Here is a 23,831-nt window from a genome sequence, read left to right as displayed (position 1 = left end):
CCTGCACAGACTTCCATCTTCCACCTTGGATGCCTATTGCCCTTAAGTGTTTACATGTCTGGCTGCTCCACTAAGTTATGAACTCTGAGGATGGAGACCATGGTTAGCACAATGCCTGACACAGAGTTTGTGCTTAAGAAATACTTGCTGAATTAAAAAATGGAATGTTTACAGGAGCCTCTCTCCCTTCTAAGATTCTACTTTCTGAACTGCTATGAGCCTGGACACTGGGTATTTAGAACTACATATAGGGTAAATTATCAGATTCTATGTGAGGGAATGAGGAGTTCTCCCATGGGTAAAGCACTCGAGCTTAATATACAGTCTCTGCAGTATCAATTCTATCACTCTTGGACCTTACTTTTGGATTACTTCTTGGATTTTAATCATGGTCCAGAGCAAAGACATGATAATGCACTTAAAAATATTAAGCAATCTGTCTATCCCATGAAACAAGAAGCTACCTTGTAGCTGAAGGTAGAATTTTAAGAGAATTTTAGGAAGGCAAAACTAATGAGCACTTGGCATTTACTGCCACTGCTACAGGCTCTTCCTAATTGTTAACAGAATGTTCTACTGAAGCATAAAAGTACTATATAATGATACCTAACAACCTATACTGGGAGATCGTTTAGTACACTTCTAAAGAGGTGTGAGATCTGCTTGGGTTTTAAACTTAATTCCCTTATTCACTAGTTATGTGTCCTAGGGCATGTTGTTTAACCTCTCTGTGTCTGTTCCTCATCTGTAAAAATAGGACTAATATATATTGTTTTTATTTATTAGGGCTGTTGTGAGGGTTAAGTGAGATAATGCATACATAGCCTCACAACAGTGCTTGGTCTGTAATAAGCAATCTGTATATGCAAGCTACTATTTTTATTATGATGAATTTCACAGGAAAAGTCCCAAGTCATTTCTCAAGTCACCTATGCCTCCTACATGCCAGGAACTGAGCTAGGTCTAGTGTAATCTCCATTCCCAATCCTATATATTATTTAATAATTTAAAAAAAAAGGGTGTGACTATCTACATCTCAAAAATCTAGATACCCAATCTTCATAAGGTGGACATCACCCCTATCAAATGCCTACTCAGAGAAGAGGGTTCCATGGATGACACTGGAAAGAATCATATCACCCATGTATGACTTAGGAGTTACATTGCTCCTCATCTGGTCTTCATTTCTTAACTCCTGTCCTTGTATGTTTTGCCATTGTAGAGATAAATACATTCTTACCTACTATAGACCATGCAAACATCACGATCACCACAAAAAGCCGGACCATGAAGTTTATTGGTCCTTGTTCGGCCAAAAGCACCAACCGACAAACCAGCATTGCCACTGTCAAGGGAAGTATACAGTAACCCAGCACACAGAGGCTCTGGAAAAAAGATCTAAAAAAATAATATACAACCATAAAGATGATAAATATATTTGATCTGTATCACGAGATAGTTTATTACACAGATTTCTATGTAGCCTGGATTCTTACAGTCCTCAAAATACATAATACCTATACTTTAACATTGATTTTATGAAGATAGGTTTCTGTATTAATCATATGATTTAATTTTTCTCTGCCCATACTCTTCCTCCTTTCCTCTCACACTCCTTAAGAGTCAATCATCTAGGATACCAGATGATCTACTCTAATTCGTAAAGACTTCCTTTTCCCACTGAACCTCTAAAACAGTGATTCTTAATCTTTTCTAGTTTAAAAACCTATTTAAGAATTTGTTGAAAGCTATGGACCATTTCTTCCACAAAATGGACATAATATCCTTTTTTTTAAAATATGAAATTTATTGTCAAATTGGTTTCCATACAACACCCAGTGCTCATCCCAACAGGTGCCCTCCTCAATACCAGTCACCCACCCTACCCTCCCTCCCAGGCCCCATCAACCCTCAGTTTGTTCTCAGTTCTTAAGAGTCTCCTATGCTTTGGCTCCCTCCCACTCTAACCTCTTTTTATTTTCCTTCCCTTCCTCCATGGTCTTCTATTAACTTTCTCAGGATCTACATAAGAGTGAAAACATATGGTATCTGTTTTTCTCTGTATGACATATTTCACTTAGCATAACACTCTCCAGTTCCATCCACGTTGCTACAGAAGGCCATATTTCATTCTTTCTCATTGCCATGTAGTACTCCATTGTGTATATAAACCACAATTTCTTTATCCATTCCTCAGTTGATAGACATTTAGGCTCCTTCCATAATTTGGCTCTTGTTGACATTGCTACTATAAACTTTGGGGTACAAGTGCCCCTATGCATCAGCACTCCTGTATCCCTTGGGTAAATTCCTAGCAGTGCTATTGCTGGTCATAGGGTAGATCTATTTTTAATTTTTTTTTTTTTAATTTTTTGAGGAACCTCTGCACTGTTTTCCAGGGCGGCTGCACCAGTTTGCATTCCCACCAACAGTGCAAGAGGGTTCCCGTTTCTCCACATCCTCTCCAGCATCTATAGTCTCCTGATTTGTTCATTTTAGCCACTCTGACTTGCGTGAGGTGGTATCTGAGTGTGGTTTTGATTTGTATTTCCCTGATGAGGAGCGACGTTGAGCATCTTTTCATGTGCCTCTTGGCCACCTGGATGTCTTCTTTAGAGAAGTGTCTATTCATGTTTTCTGCCCATTTCTTCACTGGCTTATTTGTTTTTCGGGTGTGGAGTTTGGTGAGCTCTTTATAGATTTTGGATACTAGTCCTTTGTCCGATGTGTCATTTGCAAATATCTTTTCCCATTCCGTTGGTTGCCTTTTAGTTTTGTTGGTTGTTTCCTTTGTAGTGCAGAAGCTTTTTATCTTCATGAGGTCCCAATAGTCCATTTTTGCTTTTAATTCCCTTGCCTTTGGGGATGTGTCAAGTAAGAAATTGCTACGGCTGAGGTAAGAGAGGTTTTTCTCTGCTTTCTCCCCTAGAGTTTTGATGGTTTCCTGTCTCACATTCAGGTCCTTTATCCATTTTGAGTTTGTTTTTGTGAATGGTGTAAGAAAGTGGTTTAGTTTCATCCTTCTGCATGTTGCTGTCCAGTTCTCCCAGCACCATTTGTTAAAGAGACTGTCTTTTTTCCATTGGATGTTCTTTCCTGCTTTGTCAAAGATTAGTTGGCCATACTTTTGTGGGTCTAATTTTGGGGTTTCTATTCTATTCCATTGGTCTATGTGTCTTTGTGTGCCAATACCATGCTGTCTTGATGATTACAGCTTTGTAGTAGAGGCTAAAGGCTGGGATTGTGATGCCTCCTGCTTTGGTCTTCTTCAAAATTACTTTGGCTATTCGGGGTCTTTTGTGGTTCCATACAAATTTTAGGATTGCTTGTTCTAGCTTGGAGAAGAATGCTGGTGCTATTTTGATTGGGATTGCATTGAATGTGTAGATAGCTTTGGGTAGTATTGACATTTTAACAATATTTATTCTTCCAATCCACAAGCATGGCATGTTTTTCCATTTCTTTCTATGTTCTTCAATTTCCTTCATAAGCTTTCTATAGTTTTCAGCATACAGATCTTTTACATCTTTGGTTAGGTTTATTCCTAGGTATTTTATGCTTCTTGGTGCAATTGTGAATGGGATCGGTTTCTTTATTTGTCTTTCTGTTGCTTCATTATTACTGTATAAGAATGCCACTGATTTCTGTACATTGATTTTGTTTCCTGTGACTTTGCTGAATTCATGTATCAGTTCTAGCAGACTTTTGGCGGAGTCTATCGGATTTTCCATGTACAGTATCATGTCATCTGCAAAAAGTGAAAGCTTGACTTCATCTTTGCCAATTTTGATGCCTTTGATTTCCTTTTGTTGTCTGATTGCTCATGCTAGAACTTCCAACACTATGTTAAACAACAGCGGTGAGAGTGGATATCCCTGTCGTGTTCCTGATCTCAGAGAAAAAGCTCTCAGTTTTTCCCCATTGACGATGATATTAGCTGTGGGCTTTTCATAAATGGCTTTTATGATGTTTAAGTATGTTCCTTCTATCCCGACTTTCTCAAGGGTTTTTATTAAGAAAGGATGCTGACTTTTGTCAAATGCTTCTTCTGCATCAATTGACAGGATCATATGGTTCTTTTCTTTCCTTTTATTAATGTGATGTATCACATTGATTGATCTGCAAATGCTGAACAAGCCCTGCAGCCCAGGAATGAATCCCACTTGATCATGGTGAATAATTGTTTTTATATGCTGTTGAATTCGATTTGCTAGTATCTTATTGAGAATTTTTGCATCCATATTCATCAGGGATATTGGCCTGTAGTTCTCTTTTTTTACTGGGTCTCTGTCTGGTTTAGGAATCAAAGTAACACTGGCTTCATAGAATGAGTCTGGAAGTTTTCCTTCCCTTTCTATTTTTGGAATAGCTTGAGAAGGATAGGTATTATTTCTGCTTTAAATGTCTGGTAGAATTCTCCTGGGAAGCCATCTGGTCCTGAACTCTTATTTGTTGGGAGATTTTTGATAACTGATTCAATTTCTTCGCTGCTTATGGCTCTGCTCAAGCTTTCTATTTCTTCCTGTTTGAGTTTTGGGATTGTGTGGGTGTTTAGGAATTTGTCCATTTCTTCCAGGTTGTCCAGATTGTTGGCATGTAATTTTTCACAGTATTCCCTGATAATTGCTTATATTTCTGAGGGATTGGTTGTTATAATTCCATTTTCATTCACGATTTTATCTCCCTTTTCTTTTTGAGAAGCCTGGCTAGAGGTTTATCAATTTTATTTTTTCAAAAAAACAACTCTTGGTTTCATTGATCTGCTCTATCATTTTTTTTAGATTCTATATTGTTTATTTCTTCTCTGATCTTTATTATTTCTCTTCTTCTGCTGGGTTTGGGGTGTCTTTGCTGTTCTGCTTCTAGTTCCTTTAGGTGTGCTGTTAGATTTTGTATTTGGGATTTTTCTTGTTTCTTGAGATGGGCCTAGATTGCAATGTATTTTCCTCTCAGGACTGCCTTCGGTGCATCCCAAAGCATTTGGATTGTTGTCTTTTCAATTTCATTTGTTTCCATATATTTCTTAATTTCTTCTCTAATTGCCTGGTTGACCCATTCATTCTTTAGTAGGGTGTTCTTTAATCTCCATGCTTTTGGAGGTTTTCCAGACTTTTTCCTATGGTTGATTTCAAGCTTCATAGCATTGTGGTCTGAAAGTGTGCATGGTATGATTTCAATTCTTGTATACTTATGAAGGGCTGTTTTGTGACCCAGTATGTGATCTATCTTGGAGAATGTTCCATGTGCACTCGAGAAGAAAGTATATTCTGTTGCTTTGGGATGCAGAGTTCTAAATATATGTGTCAAGTTCATCTGATCCAATGTATCATTCAGGGCCCTTGTTTCTTTATTGATCCTGTGTCTAGATGATCTATCCATTGTTGTAAGTGGAGTATTAAAGTCCCTGCAATTACCACATTCTAATCAATAAGGTTGCTTATGTTTGTGATTAATTGTTTTATATACTTGGGGGCTTCCATATTCAGCACATAGACATTTATAATTGTTAGCTCTTCCTGAAGGATAGACCCTGTAATTATTATATAATGCCCTTCTTCATCTTTTGTTACAGCCTTTAATTTAAAGTCTACTTTTTCTGATATAAGTATGGCTACTCCAGCTTTGAGTTCCAGTAGCATGATAGATAGTTTTCCATCCCCTCACTTTCAATCTGAAGGTGTCCTCAGGTCTAAAATGAGTCTCTTGTAGACAGCAAATAGATGGGTCTTGTTTTTTTATCCATTCTGATACCCTATGTCTTTTGGTTGGAACATTTAGTCCATTTACACTCAGTGTTATTATTGAAAGATATGGGTTTAGAGTCATTGTGATGTCTGTAAGGTTTCATGCTTGTAATGAGGTCTCTGGTACTTTGTGGTCCTTGCAATATTTCACTCACAGAATCCCCCTTAGGATCTCTTGTAGGGATGGTTTAGTGGTGATGAATTCCTTCAGTTTTTGTTTGTTTGGGAAGACCTTTATCTCTCCTTCTATTCTAAATGACAGACTTGCTGGATAAAGGATTCTCGGCTGCATATTTTTTCTGCTCATCACATTGAAGATTTCCTCCCATTCCTCTCTGGCCTGCCAAGTTTCAGTAGATAGATCCGTCACTAGTCTTATCAGTCTCCCTTTATATGTTAGAGTGCATTTATCCTTAGCTGTTTTCAGAATTTTCTCTTTATCCTTGTATTTTGCCCATTTCACTATGATATGTCATGTAGAAGATCGATTCAGGTTACATCTGAAGGGAGTTCTCTGTGCCTCTTGGATTTCAATGCCTTTTCCCTTCCCCAGTTCAGGGAAGTTCTCAGCTATGATTTGTTTAAGTACACCTTCAGCCCCTTTCTCTCTTCCTCCTCTGGAATCCATATTATACAGATATTTTTCCATTTGACTGCATCACTTAGTTATCTAATTCTCCCCTCATACTCCTGGATTTTTTTACCTCTCTTTTTCTCAGCTTCCTTTTTTTCTATAATTTTAGTTTCTAATTCACCTGTTCTCTCCTCTGCCTCTTCAATACGAGCTGTGGTCGCCTCTATTTTATTTTGCAACTCATTTATAGCATTTTTTAGCTCCACCTGACTGTTTCTGAGTCCCTTGATCTCTGTAGCAATAGATTCTCTGCTGTCTTCTACACTTTTTTCAAGCCCAGCAATTAATTTTATGACTATTATTTTAAATTCATGCTCTGTTATATTGCTTAAATCATTTTTGATCAATTCGTTAGCTGTCGCTACTTCCTGGAGTTTCTTTTGAGGAGAATTCTTCCATTTCATCATTTTGGATAGTCCCTGGAGTGGCGCGGAACTGCAGGGCACCTCCCCTGTGCTGTCTGGGGTAACTTGTGTTGGTGGGCAGAGCCACAGTGAGACCCGATGTCTGTCCCCAGCCCACCGTTGGGGTCACAGTCAGACTGGTGTGTACTTTATTTTCCCCTCTCCCGGGGCAGGACTCACTGTGGAGTGGTGTGGCCCCGGTCTGGGCTACTTGCACACTGCCAGGCTTGTGGTGCTGCTTCTATGGGATATGGTGTATTAGCCGGGGTGGATCTGCAAGGTGCACAGGGGTGGGAGGGGCAGGCTTAACTCACCTTGCCATCGGTGGTCCCCTGTGGGAGGGGACCTGCAGCACCGGGAGGGAGGCAGGAGACCCGTGGGAGGGATGGATCCACAGAAGCACAGCATTGGGTGTTTGCACAGTACAATCAAGTTTGGTGACAGAAACTGGTTCCCTTTGGGGTTTTGGCTGGGGGGTGGGCGAAGGAGATGGCACAGGCCAGCGCCTTTGTTCCCCGCTGAGCTGAGCTGTCTTCCGGGGCTCAATACTTCTCCCTCCCGGTGTCCTCTCCGCTCTCCGAAAAGCGCCGCTGACTTTTAACATTCCAGATGTTAAGTCCTGCTGGCTGTCAGAACTCATGCAGTCCAGCCCCTCTGCTTTTGCAAATCAGACTCGGGGGCTCTGCCTTGCTGGGCGGGCTGCTCCTACGCCATCCCGGCTCCCTCCCACAGTCCATGTAGCGTGCACCGCCTCTCTGCCCTTCCTACCCTCTTCTGTGGGCCTCTTGTCTATGCTTGGCTCTGGAGAGTCCGTTCTGCTAGTCTTCTGTCAGTTTTCTGGGTTAGTCAGGTGTGGGTGGAATCTAAGTGATCAGCATGATGCGGTGTGCCCAGCATCCTCCTACGCTGCATTCTCCCCCCCCCCAAAAAAAAAAAAACTGGACATAATATTCTAACACAAAATATTCTCCATATGATTTCATGAGCTGGGCATAGCATCTGAAGCTTATCAAAGGACCGTAGATAATTTAAGGTAAGGTAACTAAACTAAGTTATCTCTGTTCAATTTTTTAAAAATTTATTTTTATTTTTTTCTATTATTTATTTCTTATAACTTACATCCAAGCTAGTTAGCACATGGGGTAACGATGATTTCAGGAGTAGATTCCTTAAGCCCCTTACCCATTTAGCCCATCCCCCCTCCCACAACCTCTCCAGCAACCGTCTGTTTGTTCTCTATATTTAAGAGTCTCTTATGTTTTGTACCCCTCCCTGTTTTTATATTATGTTTACTTCCCTCCCCTTATGTTCACCTGTTTTCTATCTTACAGAGCTCATATGAATGAAGTTATATATTTGTCTTTCTCTAATTTCGCTTACCATAATACACTAGAATTCTATCCACATAGTTGCAAATGGTAAGATTTCATTCTTTTTGATTGCCGAGTAATACTCCATTGTGTATGTGTATATATATATATATATATATATATACACACACACACACACACACACACACACACACCACATCTTCTTTATCCATTCATCCATTGATGGACATTTGGGATCTTTCTATACTTTGGCTATTGTCAATAGTGCTGCTATAAACATTGGGGTGCTTGTGTTCCTTTGAAATAGCACACCTGTATCCCTTGGATAAATACCTAGTAGTGCAATTGCTGGGTCGGAGGGTAGTTCTAGTTTTAATTTTTTGAGGAACCTCCATACTGTTTCCCAGAGTGGCTGCACCAGTTTGCATTCCCACCAGCAGTGCAAAAGAGATCCTCTTTCTCCAAATCCTCGCCAACATCTGTTGTTGCCTGAGTTGTTAATGTTAGCCATTCTGACAGGCGTGAGGTGGTATCTCAATGTGGTTTCCTGGATGATGAGTAATACTGAGCAATTTTTCATGTGTCGGTTGGCCATCTGGATGTCTTCTTTGGAGAAGTGTCTATTCATGTCTTTTGCCCATTTCTTCATGGGATTATTTGGTTTTGGGGTGTTGACTTTGAAAAGTTCTCTATAGGGGCGCCTGGGTGGCTCTGTCGGTTGGGTGGCCAACTTCGGCTCAGGTCATGATCTCGTGGTCCATGAGTTCGAGCCCCACGTCAGGCTCTGTGCTGACAGCTCAGAGCCTGGAGCCTGTTTCAGATTCTGTGTCTCCCTCTCTCTGACCCTCCCCCATTCATGCTCTGTCTCTCTCTGTCTCAAAAATAAATAAACGTTAAAAAAAATTAAAAAAAAAAAAGAAAAGTTCTCTATAGATTTTGGATACTAAGTCTTTATTCTGATATGTCATTTGCAAATATCTACTCCCATTCCATAGGTTGCCTTTTAGTTTTGCTGTTTCCTTTGCTGTGCAGAAGCTTTTTATTTTGATGAGGTCCCAATAGTTCATTTTTCCTTGTTTCCCTTGGCTCTGGAGACCTGTCGAGTAAAAACTTGCCATGGCTAAGGTCAAAGAGGCTTTTGTTTGCTTTCTCCTTGAGGATTTTGATGGCTTCCTGTATTACGTTTCAGTCTTTCATCCATTTTGAGTTTATTTTTTTTGTACAGTGTAAGAGTGGTCCAGATTCATTTTTCTGCATGTTGGTGTCCAGTTTTCCCAGCACCATTTGCTGAAGAGACTGTCTTCATTCCATTAGATATTCTTTCCTGCTTTGTCAACAATTAGTTGGCCATACGTTTCGTGGTCCATTTCTGGGTTCTCTATTCCGTTTCGTTGATCTGAGTGTCCGTTTTTGTGCCAGTACCATACTGTCTTGATGATTACAACCTTGTAATACATCTTGAAGTCTGGGATTGTGATGCCTCCTGCTTTGGTTTTCTTTTTCAAGACTGCTTTGGCTATTCGGGGTCTTTTCTGGTTCCATACAAATTTTAGGATAATTTGTTTTAGCTCTGTTAAGAATGCTGATGTTGCTTTGATAGGGATTGCATTCAATATGTAGATTGCTTTGGGTAGTATTGACATTTCAACAATATTTTTTCTTCCTATCTAGGAGCATGGAACATTTTTCCATTTTTTTGTGTGTCTTCTTCAATTTCTTTCATAAGCTTTCTATAGTTTTCATCACATAGATTTTCATCTCTTTCATTAGATTTATTCCTAGGTATTTTATGGGTTTTGGTGCAATTGTAAATGGGATAGATTCCTTGATTTCTCCTTCTATTTCTTCATTATTTGTGTATAGGAATGCAACAGATTTCTGTGCATTGATTTTATATCCTGCCACTTCGTTGAATTCATGGATCAACCTAGAAGTTTTTTGGTGGAATCTTTTGGGTTTTCCACATAGAATATCATGTCACCTGTTAAGAGTGAAAGTTTGACCTCCTCATGGATGATATGGATGTCTTTTATTTATTTCTGTTGTCTGATTGCTGAGGCTAAGGCTTCCAATACTATGTTGAGTAACAGTGGTGAGAGTAGACATCCCTTTCTTGTTCCTGCCCTTAGGGGAAAAGCTCTCAGTTTTTCCCCATTGAGGATGACATTGGCAGTGGGTATTTCATATACGGCTTGTATGATCTTGAGGTAAAAGCCCTTCTATCTCTACTTTCCTGAGGGTTTTTTATCAAGAAAGGATGCTGTATTTTGTCAAATGCTTTGTCTGCATCTATTGAGAGGATCATGTGGTTCTTGTCCTTTTATTTATGTGATGTATCACATTGATTGTTTTGCGGATATTGAACCAGCCCTGCAACCCAGGTATAAATCCCACTTGGTCCAGGTGAATAATTTTAATGTATTGTTGGATCTGGTTGGCTATTATCTTGTTGAGGATTTTTGCATCCATGTTCATCAGGGAAATTGGTCTGTAGCTCTCCTGTTTATTGGGGTCTCTGGTTTTGGAATCAAGGTAATGCTGGCTTCATAGGAAGAGTTTGGAAGTTTTCCTTCCATTTCTATTTTTTGGAACAGCTTCAAGAGAATAGGTGTCAACTCTTCCTTAAATGTTTGGTAGAATTTCCCTGGAAAGCCATCTGGCCCTGGATGCTTGTTTTTTGGCAGATTTTTGATTACTAATTTGATTTCTTTACTGGTTATGAGCCTGTTCAAATTTTCTATTTCTTCCTGTTTCAGTTTTGATAGTGTATATGTTTCTAGAAATTTGTCCATTTCTTCCAGCTTTCCCATTTCATTGGCGTATAATTGCTCATAATATTCTCTTATTTTTTTTTTATTTCTGCTATGTTGGTTGTGATCTCTCCTCCCTCATTCTTGATTTTATTTATTTGGGTCCTTTCCTTTTTCTTTTTGATCAAACTTGATAGGGGTTTATCAATTTTGTTAATTCTTTCAAGGTACCAACTTCTGGTTTCATGGATCTGTTCTGTTTTTTTTTTGTTTTTTTTTTTTTGTTTTTTGGTTTTGATAACATTGATTTCTGCTCTCGTCTTTATTATTTCCTCTCTTCTGCTGTTTTTGGGTTTTACTTGCTGTTCTTTTTCCAGCTCTTCAAGGTGTAAGGTTAGGTTGTGTCTGTGTGACCTTTCTTCATTCTTTAGGAAGGCCTGGATTGCCATATACTTCCCTCTTATGACCGCCTTTGCTGTGTCCCAGAAGTTTTGGGCTGTGTTATTTTCATTTTCACTGGCTTCCATTTTAACTTCCTCTTAACTTCTTGGTTAGCCCATTCATTCTTTAGTAGGATGGTCTTTAGTCTCCAATTATTTATCTTTCCAAATTTTTTCTTGTGGTTGATTTCGAGTTTCATAGCTTTGTGGTCTGAAAATATGCACGGAATAATCTCAATTTTTTTTTACTTGCTGAGGGCTGATGTGTGTCCCAGTATGTGGTCTATTCTGGAGAACGTTCCACATGTACTGGAGAGGAATGCGTATTCCGATGATTTAGGATGAAATCTTCTGTATATATCTGTTAAGTCCATCTCATCCAGTGTGTCATTCAAAGCCATTGTTTCCTTGTTGATTTTCTGTTTAGATGATCTGTCCATTGCTGTAAGTGGGGTGTTGAAGTCCCTATTATGGTATTATAATCAATGAGTTTCTTTATGTTTGTGATTAAGTGATTTATATATTTGGGTTCTTCCACATTTGGAACATAAATGTTTCCAACTGTTAGGTCTTCTTGGTGGATAGACCCCTTAATTATCATATAATGCCCTTCTTCATCTCTTGTTACAGTCTTTATTTTAAACTCTAGATTGTCTGATATAAGTTTGGCTACTCCAGCTTTCTTTTGGAGACCATTAGTATGATAGATAGTTCTCCATTCCCTTACTTTTAATCTGAAAGTGTGTTTAGGTCTTAAATGGGTCTCTTGTAAACAGCATCTAGATGGATCTTGTTTTCTTATCCATTCTGTTGCCTTATGTCATTTGATTGGGGCATTTAGTCCATTGACATTTAGAGTGAGTACTGAAAGATATGAATTCATTGACATTATGTTGCCCGTAGAGTTTGACTTTCTGGTGGTGTTCTCTGGTCCTTTCTAGTCTTTGTTGCTTTTGGTCATTTTTCTTCCATCTTTTTCTCTTCTCAGAGTCCCCCATAAAAGTTCTTGCAGGGCTGGTTTAGTGGTCAAGAACTCCTTTAATTTTGTTTCTCAGGGAAACTGAATCTCTCCTTCTGTTTTGAATGAAAGCCTTGATGGATAAAGAATTTGTGGCTGCATATTTTTCCAATTCAACGCATTGAATATATCCTGCCACTCTTTTCTGGTCTGCCAAGTTTCTGTGGCTAGGTCTGCTGCAAACCTGATGTGTCTTCCCTTGTAGGTTAAGGACTTTTTTCCTCTTGCTGCTTTCAGATTCTTTACTTGCCTGGCTATTTTGTGAATTTGACTATGATATGCCTTGATGAAGGTCGGTTTTTGTTGAATCTAATGGCAGTCCTCTGTGCTTCCTGGATTTTGATGTCTGTGTCGTTCCCCAGGCTAGGAAAGTTTTCCACTATGATTTGTTCACATAACCCTTCCACCCCTTTTTCTCTGTCTTCATCTTCTGAGACTCCTGTGATTCTGATGTTGTTCCTTTTTAATGAGTCACTGATTTCTCTAATTCTTAAATCATGCTCTTTGCCTTAGTCTCCTGTAGAGAATAAGCTTACAAATCCCCCAGGCTTACATCAATGGGTTAACAAGGCATAAAGAAGTACAAAACCATTGGATGCTCACATCTGAGTTTGGGTAAAAAAGACAAGGCAATCAAGAATAGGGAGGTACAAAGGAACCCAATACATAGGTATATGAAATAAACAAGATTAAGTATTCAGGGTGGAAGCACCCCACAATTTAGTACTATAACAGAATGCTGCTTTCACAGGAAGGAAGGACCAAGTTAGGTAAACAGGTAAATTGGGCTATAGACCACTGTGCTACAGGTGAAGTAGACCAGAGCAGAGATGATTAACAAAAGAAAAGGTGCCTTGTTAACTCTGAGGTCACGTGTCCTACCTGTCTCATCCCCTAGGCTAGCTAAGATAAACAGAGGTGGTGCCTCATGTTCGCTATAAACAACCTTCCACCTGACTGCCTGGCATCAGTATTTTGCTTTGTATTAGTCCAAACCCCTAACCCCAAATGTCTTCAGGACCCCTTTCCCTCACAACCACAAGTTAAAGTTCACAGATTTATTGTCTCTTTGCACATGTCCATCACCATGTTTGTAAGCCTTCTTATCCTAATAAACACAGGGCAAGGACTCTTATTTGGGGCTCTTGTCTTTTCCTGGACATTAGCAATCTCTTGTTTTTTCATCCTGTGTCCTGCTCTCTTGCTAGACAAGAGAGAACATTGGACACAGAGTCTACAACAGTCTCCCTCTTTTTTTCTGCTCCATTGTTCTCCATAAGTTTGTCTTCTATATTGCTTATTTGCTGCTCTGCCTCATCTGTCCTTGACACTGTGGCATCCATTCAAGACTAAGGCTCAGTTACAACATTTTTATTTTCATCCTGACTACCTTTAATCTCCGCGGAAAGGGATTCTAATCTGTTTTCAACCTCAGCTAGTATTCTTATTATCGTGATTCTAAATCCTGGTTCAGACATCTTTCTTGTATCTGTGTTGATTAAGTCCCTGGCTGTCATTTCTCCCTGTTCTTTCTTTTGGGGTGAATTCCTTCATTTCATCATTTTGAAGGAAGAAAAGGAATTAAAAAGGTAAAAAAAAATTAAAATTAAAAAATTAAAAACACACAAAAAATCAAATAAAGGATGCTAGATCCTAGGTGTGTTCTGGTCTGGTTGTTGAAAGGAGCTTGATAGGTTAGAGAAAAAAGGAAAGAAAAGAAAGGAAAGAAAAGGAAAATGCTTGAAAATTTGAAAAAAAATGAATACAATGAAATAGAATAAAATGAAATGATGAAATTAAAAAAGAACTTGAAAAATTTACAAAAAGGTAAAAAAAGTAGAAAAATTTAAATAATATTTTTAATAGAAATGGAAAATAAAAATAAATTTTTTCTCTTTCTGTATTCAAGGATAAAAAAAGAAAGAAAAGAAATTGAATAGATGGACCAGTAGACTTAAGTAAGATTGAAATTATATCAGATTCCCCTAGAAGTCAAACTATGAAGCACTTTATAGTCTGTAAACTAAGCAGGCAAAGAGACTTGTGTTGTTCCTGAAGAGTGAGGTTGGCCCAGTTGGGCAGGGCTTAGTGCAATGGCTCTGTTCTCCACTAGATGGTGCTGCTTAGCTTACTGGGGTTGATTGTTGTGGTCCTGTAGGTGTGTATGCACAGATGCAGAAGGAGTGAAAATCGTGTCACCCAGCTACCCAGTCTGTAGTATCAGAACTCTGTGCTCTCCACGACCAGAAATCAGGCACCCCTCCTTTGTCTCCAGCTTCCATCCACTCCCCACTTTTACACTGTCTGTGACCAAGCCATCAGGTTGCCAGGTGGCACCTCCCTTCTGAGTTTTATCTCAGATGTAGCTGTGTTTCCCAACCCCTCACTTCTGAGGGACTGTGGCTTTGACCTGCTCAGACCCTCTGGGGGAGAGTCTCACTGAGCAATGGCCAGGTGCCGGCCCACCCCCAGGAACATTCAGGAGACCATGCTGCTGCTGATGCCCAGAGACTGTGGCCACGTGCCAGCCCGCCCCGGAAAAAGTTTGCGCTATCTTGTAGCAGCAGCATTTCAGGGATTATGGAAAATTGCAACACACATCTGCACCAGTCTACCCCCTTAACGTCCTTGTTCCAGCACCAGTGAATGTGGTTGCTCTCCAGGGTCCACTGGGGCCTTTGCCTGTGGGGAGGCTGCACAGCCTCTACCAAATGTCCTCCCAGCAGGGGAACCACCTCTCCCCACGTGGCCTGAGGATCCTAAGGACCTCGCTTTCTGTTCCTGGGGTTTGCCCTTCCCACCAGAGCACCACCAGGTATCAAGCTGCAGAGTTTCAGACCCTGAACTCTCCCTGTTTATAAAGTTTTAATGGAATTTAAACCCTCTCCTTTCTCCTTTCTCCCTGTTTTGTTCAGTCCCTTGAGTAATCTTTCTTTTCTCTCCAGCTGCTTTTGGGCGGGGGGGGGGATGTTTTCTGTACTCTCCCCCCATCTCTGTCTTCTCTCTGCAAGGAAAAACAGCTCCCTGCCCTCCACGGGCTTCTCCCCCAGTTCACCTCTTTGTGCTGCCTATCTGCTGAGTTCTCTGGTTCAGGTTGTACAGATTGTTGTGTTAATCCTCAAATCAGTTTTCTAGGTGTGCAAGATGGTTTAGTGTTGATCTGGCTGTATTTCAGGGATGAGAGATGCAAAAAAAACTTCCATGCTGTTCTGCCATCTTGGCCCCCTCCTAGAAATCCTCTGTTCAGCAGTTTTAAGAGACTTTTCTCTTTAGCCCTCATATATATATATATATATATATATATATATATGTGTGTGTGTGTATATATATATATATATATATATATGTGTGTGTGTATATATATATATATATATATATATATATAAATTTTTTTTTAAATACCTAACAGTCAGACTTCCTAAAAAATCTAAGAGACGCTACTTGCCAAGGGAAAAAAAATGCATTTTAATAATACTCACATGTTTCCTCCAAGAAGTTTTGAGTTGAGGGTGATGGTAACTGCACCAAACCAGACAATGACAAAGACTTCTGCAAACTGGGGCCCTCCATCCTTTTCACTATCTACAGAGCTTCTTTGAAGCATTCTGTGACAAGGAAATGGCATGAGAAATGCTTCATCTTTTATTTAGAGCAATAAAGTTAAGGCATGGGTTGTCCAACATTGAATCAGAGAGCTGTCTGAAACCTCACCTAGAGATCTGTAATATGTAGGCTGTATAAAAGGAAGATGTCAGAAATATTTAGCAAGGCTCCTTTATTTCAAATTCCAAATGCCTCAGGACTACAAGGGTTGCCTCATATGGCCTTGTTAAGATGTTTACATGCATTACTGAAGACCGTTTTGGTTAAGTAGAGGTTATAAACTGAAGGGCCAAGTGTGGCTCACAGACATGAGGTGGTTGGTCTGTACATGGCTTAACATGGGTTTAAATCCAAGATGACATTATTTTAAAGTTGGGAGGTTTCACATAAAAACATGTATTTCTGGGGGCACCTGGGTGACTTGGTTGAGCATCCAACTTTGGCTCAGGTCATGATCTCGTGGTTCATGGGTTCGAGCCCCACATTGGGCTCTGTGCTGACAGCACAGAGCCTGGAGCCTGTTTTAGATTCTGTGTCTCCCTCTCTCTCTGCCCCTCTCCTGCTCACTCTCTCTCTCTCTCTCTCTCTCTCAAAAAATAAACATTAAAAAATATGTATTTCTGGATTTTCTTAAAAAACCAGAAGAATTTCTAACACTGGGCCTACATTCCTACACAGGAACAATTGGGAGCAGGTGACACAGCAGCAGCTCCCTTCACAAGGGGCTTCAGGTCACCAATTCCCAACAAATACATTTAGGTTACTTTTCTAGCCCTTAGACACATTTGGATTTATAATCCTGGGGTTAAGTCTTTAGTTCTTACATTCAAAAATTGAAACGTTCTATAAACCTATTTAGCTATGGATTTTTAAAAATAAAAACATACAGATTATTACTAAGAGACTTTGCTTTAAAATAGAGTAGTTGAACTGTCACTTAAATATCCTCTCTTTGTCTAAGAATTTTACAGACATAAACTGTTTTGAACTTTGGACAAGAACACTTGGATTCAGTGTCATTTTTTTCAGAAAAATAATAAATACCACCAAGCTCACAACCTCTTTTCATTACATAGTATAGACAAGTCACATAGTAAGTCTTGCCCTGCTATGCTGTTTGCCAGTACAGGCTTTTGTATTCTACAGTTGTACATACTCCACTCTGAGTCCTGACAATCCGATGCAAGGAATGCTGGCATTCATCACTTGTCTGGAATCTCTATTGCTTCAGCATGGTATGATGGAAGAACATTAACTGGCCTCAAAGGAAGGAGATCCAGAAAGTGATCCTAGTTCTGTCACTAGATACATACACTAGAGTAATCATTTCATGTCTTGGGACTCCAGTTTTCCTCTCTGCATATAAATTGGGTTAAACTACATAATCTCTAATGTTAACCTTTTAAAACTAAAAAAGTACATGCTCAGAGATTCTAATATAAACCTGTCCATCAAGGCACCGGGTTATTGCCCTTGATGTGGTTATTAAAGGGCTAAGAAATAGCACTCTATGTTATTACCTAAATCAACACATGTTCAATTTACATTAAAAAATGGGTATGGGAGCCTGGGTGGTTCAGTCAGTTAAGCATCCAACTTGATTTCAGCTCAGGTCATGATTTCATAGTTGGTGAGATCAAGCCCCATGGAGCCTGCGTGAGATTCTCTCTCTCTCTCTCTCTCTCTCTCTGCCCCTTCCTCTCTCACGCTCTCTTTCCCTTCCTCCCTCTCTCTCAAAATAAACTTTAAAGTAAAAAAGTGGGTAGAAAAGCCAGTAAGAAACTTGTTGAATTTAGAATCATAAAACATCAAGCCTGGAAAGGATCCTCAGCCATCTCCTTTTACAGATATGGGAGAGGAGACCCATAGGGGTTAGGTGGGAAGAGAGGTATAATAATCATAGAGATAGAGAACGGGCAGTCAAGGAAACCTGAGGTTGAATCCCAGGTCTACCACTGACTGTGTGATCTTGGTTCAGTCCTCAATCTCTCTGAACCTAAGCTTGTTTGTCAAAAAAAGAAAATAATATTCTTGTTATGATGTTAAAATAAGAGAAGGTATTTAAAAGTTTTCTGTAAACTGGGAAAAATTATTATACACATTTTGGTTCTAAGTAGCCCAAAATCGCTTTGCTGATAGCGCAGTCAGGATGAGAACCCAGAACTGAATCCTAATGCAGTACTTTTTTTCCTCTCTACCAATGGTTATATTCCCCTCTCCAATGGAACTTCGCTCTTCCTGTCCTCTCCCTTTATGTACTATGTGTATAGAAAGCCTAACACTTTGAAACATGATCTTGCTTTGAACTGTACCACTTCTACTCTAATTTATTCTCATTCGTATTATTGTTAAGATTTAAAAACAATATGTTTGCAAATAAACATTGCTTAAACCTATAGATATTTAATTCACTTAGTTTAATGATAGGGAGGTGCATGAGAGTAAACAAATATCTATTCAACAAAAATGGCTAAAGCAGGCTAAGAAATTGGTAAACAGGTGAGCATAATTTTCCCATCTCTAATTCCATCATTTTTTGAATTGATCTGGAAACCTACTTGACTTTATAGATTTAAACCATAAGGAGCATAATGTGTCAAAGAAGTCCTAACTGAAATATTCAATATTCCCCTCAATTTTGAAACTCCACACAAAAAAGTATAGTCTATCTCAAATGACAAAGGACGGAAATGTAAGTACTTACAATGCAAGTGTCACACAAAGGATCAAAGGGCCCCATAAATCCCCTACAAGGCAAGCAAAAAACAGAAGATTGTTAAGAAACAACTATGTAGAATTTTCTATCTTTATTCCAATATCTGCCTCTCCTACTCTTGGAATTCAGACATCAAGGCTCTCCCTGCCCAAGCCTTCCAACCTCTTACCCCTCTACCTGCCCTCCCTGCTCCCCGATTCTGAATACCCTTCTTCATATATCCTTTAAATTCTGTTTACTCCATATCCCACAAATCACCCTTCTTCCACCTACTAAGCCACATTCCAGCATGCTATAAAGACCAATGGGCCAGGAGTCAAGAGACTTAGGTGCTCCACCCTCAGAAACACTAGAGTTAACTCATTCCGCCAAACTGACACTATAAGAGACAAGGCAAACATAATCAGGGTCACCTCAAGAATATGAAAATTGAAGCTGAGAAGTGACTTACCCAAGTTTATATAAATATTTATTATGTATGGAGGTGGGACCACAACCTAGATCTTCTGATTCCTACTCCAAAGTTCTTTCCACTCTGCCACACTGCTTCCCTTTTATAATCATTAAATTGAACTAGTATGGAATCGCTGTTCTTATAAGTGAAAAAACAGCCCAATATTGGTAATTTTATAAAGTTAAACCTTAGCAAATAACATGAAAGCTTTTTGAAAGGTATAAATCGCTCTACCAACATCAGGTGTAAGCACAGTGGTTCTCAATTAATAGCTGTTAGGTACTTAATATGCCAACAGATGAGTAACATACAGCTTAGAGCAAAATTACCTTCCTCAACAAATATGAAAAAAGATACATATACCATCTCTAACTTTAACCTCATATGTACATAACTTTAAATAAGTATGCATATGTACATACTTACATTGGTTTTTCTTCATATTATATAAGTAATTTTGATATCACTGTGGCAAGTTAGGAAGATGTAAAAACAAATCATAATCCTACCACTCTGATTAAATATTGTTCTTGTTAAATTTTTGAACTTATCAATTGAAAAGTGAATTCAAGTACAACTGACATTAATATACTGGCTTTTAAAAAATACACTGAGGTTTTTAATTAATAAAATTCTGTAACTGTATTTAAAAATCTTTATTTTAGTAGAATATATATATATATAGAATATATTATAAACACACATATATATATATACATACATGTATATAAATGTATATATATATAAACACAAAATTTACCATTTGAGTCACTTCTAAGTGTACAGGCTTTGAGTACAGTCATCGTTGTACAACCTTCATATTTCCCATCTCCAGAACTTTTTCATCTTCCCAAACTAAAACTCCAACCCATGAAATAATAACTCTCCACTTAGCCTCCAGCAATCATCATTTTACTTTGTTTCTAGAAATTCAACTATTCTAGGTACCTAATATAAGTGAAAAAATATAATATACGTCCTCTTGCGACTGGCTTATTTTACTCAGCACAATGTCTTCATGGTTCATCCATGTCATAGCTGTCAGAATTTCACTCCTTTTTAAAACTAAGTAATATTCCATTAATACATAGTATATGACATGGTGTATATGCCACAATTTGTTTATCCATCCATTGATGCCATTTGAAATTGTTTTCACCTTTTGGCTATTGTGAATAATGCTGCTATGAACATGGGTGTACAAATATCTGTTTGAGTTCCTGCTTTCAATTTTTGGGTATATACTCAGAAGTGGAATTGCTGGATCATATAGTCATTCTATGCTTAGTTTTCTAAGAAGTCACCATGTCGTTTTGCACAGTAGCTGCACCATTTTACATTTCCACTAGCAATGCACGAGGGTTACAATTTCTCCATATTCTCACCAGTAGTTGTTATTTTCTGTTTCTTTGATAATGACCATCTTAATGGGTGCAGAGTCATATTGCATTGTGGTTTTTTTTTTTTAAAGATTTTTAAGTTGTGAATTTTTTCCTTGCCACTTTGCCCAGGACTGTGCTAACACAGCAGGGAAGAAGTGCAAATCTGGGCCATGACTTACTCACCCTTTGTCACAGCCCATCTGTGTATCCCAAGGTCTGAGAATGGACCTTAACATATGACACGGCTAATAATCATCACTAATCAGCAAAGTTAACACACTGGTTCTGCATTGTCACTGAATCAACCTTGCTCTGAACGGAGCCACAGCAGCAGTTGAAAGGATATCTTCACATCTGGGATAACAGTGGTAGAATGGAAAGGGCACTGAACTTGAAAACTGGGTTCTAATTTTGCCTGTGTCATCCTAACCGATACTCACCTTCATGGAGACTCGTTTTCTTCACCTGTAAAACAGGAGCCATAACTTTTCATAAGGTTGTTGTAAGGATTAAAAAAGAGGTATGTGTATGTAGGCAGAGGCAAGGCACTAGAATAATAGCTATCATTTATGGAGTGCCTAATAAATGTCAGATGCTGTGCAAGGTGGCTGGTATGCATGATCTCTAATCCTCACCAGCAGGTATGTTATTATCTCCACTTTAACAGGGGAAGAAAGTTGAGCCTCAGAAAAGTTAACTGTCTTATCCAAGATAACACAGGTAGGGATGGAACTGCTATTCAAACCCAGATCTGTCCATGCTCTTTCCATCACATACCAGCGGTGGCAAATCATGTCAGCTTCAACCCACGGTGTACTATGTTGAAAAAGATTCTGACGCTGCATCCAGTCTCCACAGAGTGACGGCATATATGCCACATATTTGGCATTCCTACATTATAGCTGAAATGCCGCCAAAATAGAAGGTACACTCATGTATAACATCATTGTTACTATTCTCACACAACTGATTCAATTTTTCTAATAAAGGGTACTATGAAAATAACACTAAAAGGTCTGACAATTTTAATAATAAATTCTAAATAAGAGCATAATGTACTGCAAGCACTGTTTTGATAGAACTCTTGAACAAAAAAAAATAGTCATCAGACTAATAGTTCTGAAAATAGAAATGTCAATAAAGATATTAATAATTTTGTTAATCCTTAATGGGTATTAGCTGTTATTCTAATTTAATATTGAAACATTTTGCCTTTCCTTTGGAGACTGTCAGCTCTTTGATTGAACAAAAGTTCCTATGTGTTTACAATTTCCAGAGATATTTTTTGCAGTGTCCACTATAGTAGTTGAGGATATACAAACTGTATTTGTTGATGAAGATAATATATTAAACAAAATCTTCCAGTCTCTGAAATTCCATTCTAATTTTTTTTATTTCTTCCCAAATTTTCATTTGCATATTCATTTATATATTTTTTCATCCAGTTTTCTTACCACAGAAATTTAGCCATATAGGGGCGCTTGGGTGGCTCAGTCGGTTGAGCATCCGACTTCAACTCAGGTCATGATCTCACACTCATGGGTTTGAGCCCCGTATTGGGCTCTGTGCTGACAGCTCAGAGCCTGGAACCTGCTTTGGATTCTGTAGCTCCCTCTCACTCTGCCCCTCCCCCACTTGCTCTCTCTCTCTCTCTCTCAAAATAAACATAATAATAAATTTTTTTAATTACAAAAAAGAAATTTAGCCACATAAAGTACTTATGATAAGATAAAGCGAAAAACAGAAAATTGTCAAAAACCTCATATACTTACAATCTCTCAAAAGAGTATTACTTTTTCTTGGATACAAAACATGCATGAATTTTTTCCCAACAGCTTTTAGATCACGCATCTGAAAGACATAAACAACTTGCTGCATTGTCATGACCAAAGTTGCCAAGTAGTTCCCTTACTTAATTTGCTAAGATTTATTTTAATTTCATGGGAATCCTTCATGTGGAATTTTAGAACTACAATTCCAGTTTAACTCCTTCACAATACAAACAAACCAGAGAGGTAGGGCTTTTCTATTAACTCCTTAGGCCAACCTTTAACTCTTTACCATACCCACCAGTTCTATTTTGATTTTTAAAGCTCTGTAAAAGAGAACTATAGCCGTTCTGATACCTTAAAGAAATTAAAGTAATAATAGCACTACTAAAGTCTGCTCTGCAAAACATGGCATCTGACATTCCGTTCACAAGTGATGAAGTCCCAAGGGCCAATCAGCCTGCTCCCCAGCTACCACATTATTCACAATATAAAACAAATTAGTTTCCAACATTCCCAATTTAACTGGTAAATGAAGCCTAGAAGCCAGATTTTTAAGAATCAAGGAAGAATATTTGAGGAAGAATATAGTAATACAAACATAACCTCTCAAAATATAGTTGAGATAATTCTGTCCTAATTTTTTCACCTAGAAATTTCTTCGTGTCGGGGCGCCTGGGTGGCTCAGTTGGTTAAGCGTCTGACTTCAGCTCAGGTCATGATCTCACAGTTCGTGAGTTCAAGCCCCGCATCAGGCTCTGTACTGACAGCACAAAACCTGGAGCCCACTGCGAATTCCATGTCTCTCCCTCTCTCTCTGTTTCTCCCCTGCCCCTGCTCTCTCACTCACTCTCTCTCTCTATTTCTCTCTCTCTCTCTCAAAAATAAATGAACATTAAAAAAAATTTCTTCATGTTATTAACAGTGCTTTGTAAATACATTTTTAATGGCTGTTCGGTATTCCACCACATAGATGTAACATTATTTAATTGATATCCCCTCTGGTGTTCAATTTTTCCCTATTATAACGAATGCTGGGATGAACATTTTTGTACATTAATATTTTTCTGTATTTTAAAAACATATTTTTTAAAAAATTTCCGTATACTCTAGGTGGAGCAGAATTATCAGCTTAAAAATATTTGAACATCTGAATATTCTTAATACTCATTATAGCCAAACTGCTTTCCAAAAAGGCTATACCAAATTATTCTCTAGAGTAAAATCTTAAAATTTTAATAAATTATATTGAAAGTCAGTGAACCAAACAAAACAAATATTACAAAGTGCTATTAGTTATTTAGTCCCATGATACTGAACAGAAGTTCTTTCAACTAGTCTCACTTACAATAGTATTCTGAACAGATTCATTTAACGTGGAGCTGTCAAATTCCCGAATGTGAGATCTCATAGGAATGGTGATTTCTCCTTCCACAGGGATGTCTTGTGAGATGGATATATCAGAAAGGCCTGCAAACTGAGAAGAGTTGGGAAAAAAAAATTAAAGCCTGTAATCAACTACAGCATTCCTCAAAGACATCATTTCCTAGTGAGTAGGGAGTATGTCTTTTTTTTAATTTTTTTAT

The 23,831-nt window shown here is 38.5% G+C and overlaps 1 protein-coding gene across 2 annotated transcripts in view; it reads right to left on the bottom strand.

Moving 5' to 3' along the window:
* Window positions 1-23,831, bottom strand: part of YIPF6 (Yip1 domain family member 6) — a 42,516-nt gene that overhangs the window by 5,334 nt on the left and 13,351 nt on the right. For both annotated transcript variants that reach the window (XM_049644668.1, XM_049644669.1), the window contains exons 2-6: window positions 23,594-23,722; window positions 22,249-22,327; window positions 18,629-18,671; window positions 15,801-15,926; window positions 1,241-1,398 (exon numbers count right to left, since the gene is read on the bottom strand). In XM_049644668.1, the coding sequence (XP_049500625.1) occupies window positions 1,241-1,398; window positions 15,801-15,926; window positions 18,629-18,671; window positions 22,249-22,327; window positions 23,594-23,722 (535 nt within the window). The remainder of the gene's footprint in view (window positions 1-1,240; window positions 1,399-15,800; window positions 15,927-18,628; window positions 18,672-22,248; window positions 22,328-23,593; window positions 23,723-23,831) is intronic.

This window comes from Panthera uncia, chromosome X (assembly GCF_023721935.1).
Source record: "Panthera uncia isolate 11264 chromosome X, Puncia_PCG_1.0, whole genome shotgun sequence".
Classification (NCBI taxonomy): Eukaryota; Metazoa; Chordata; class Mammalia; order Carnivora; family Felidae; genus Panthera; species Panthera uncia.
Note: the sequence above shows the minus strand (reverse complement) of the source record. Positions and strands in the feature narration are given on the sequence as shown.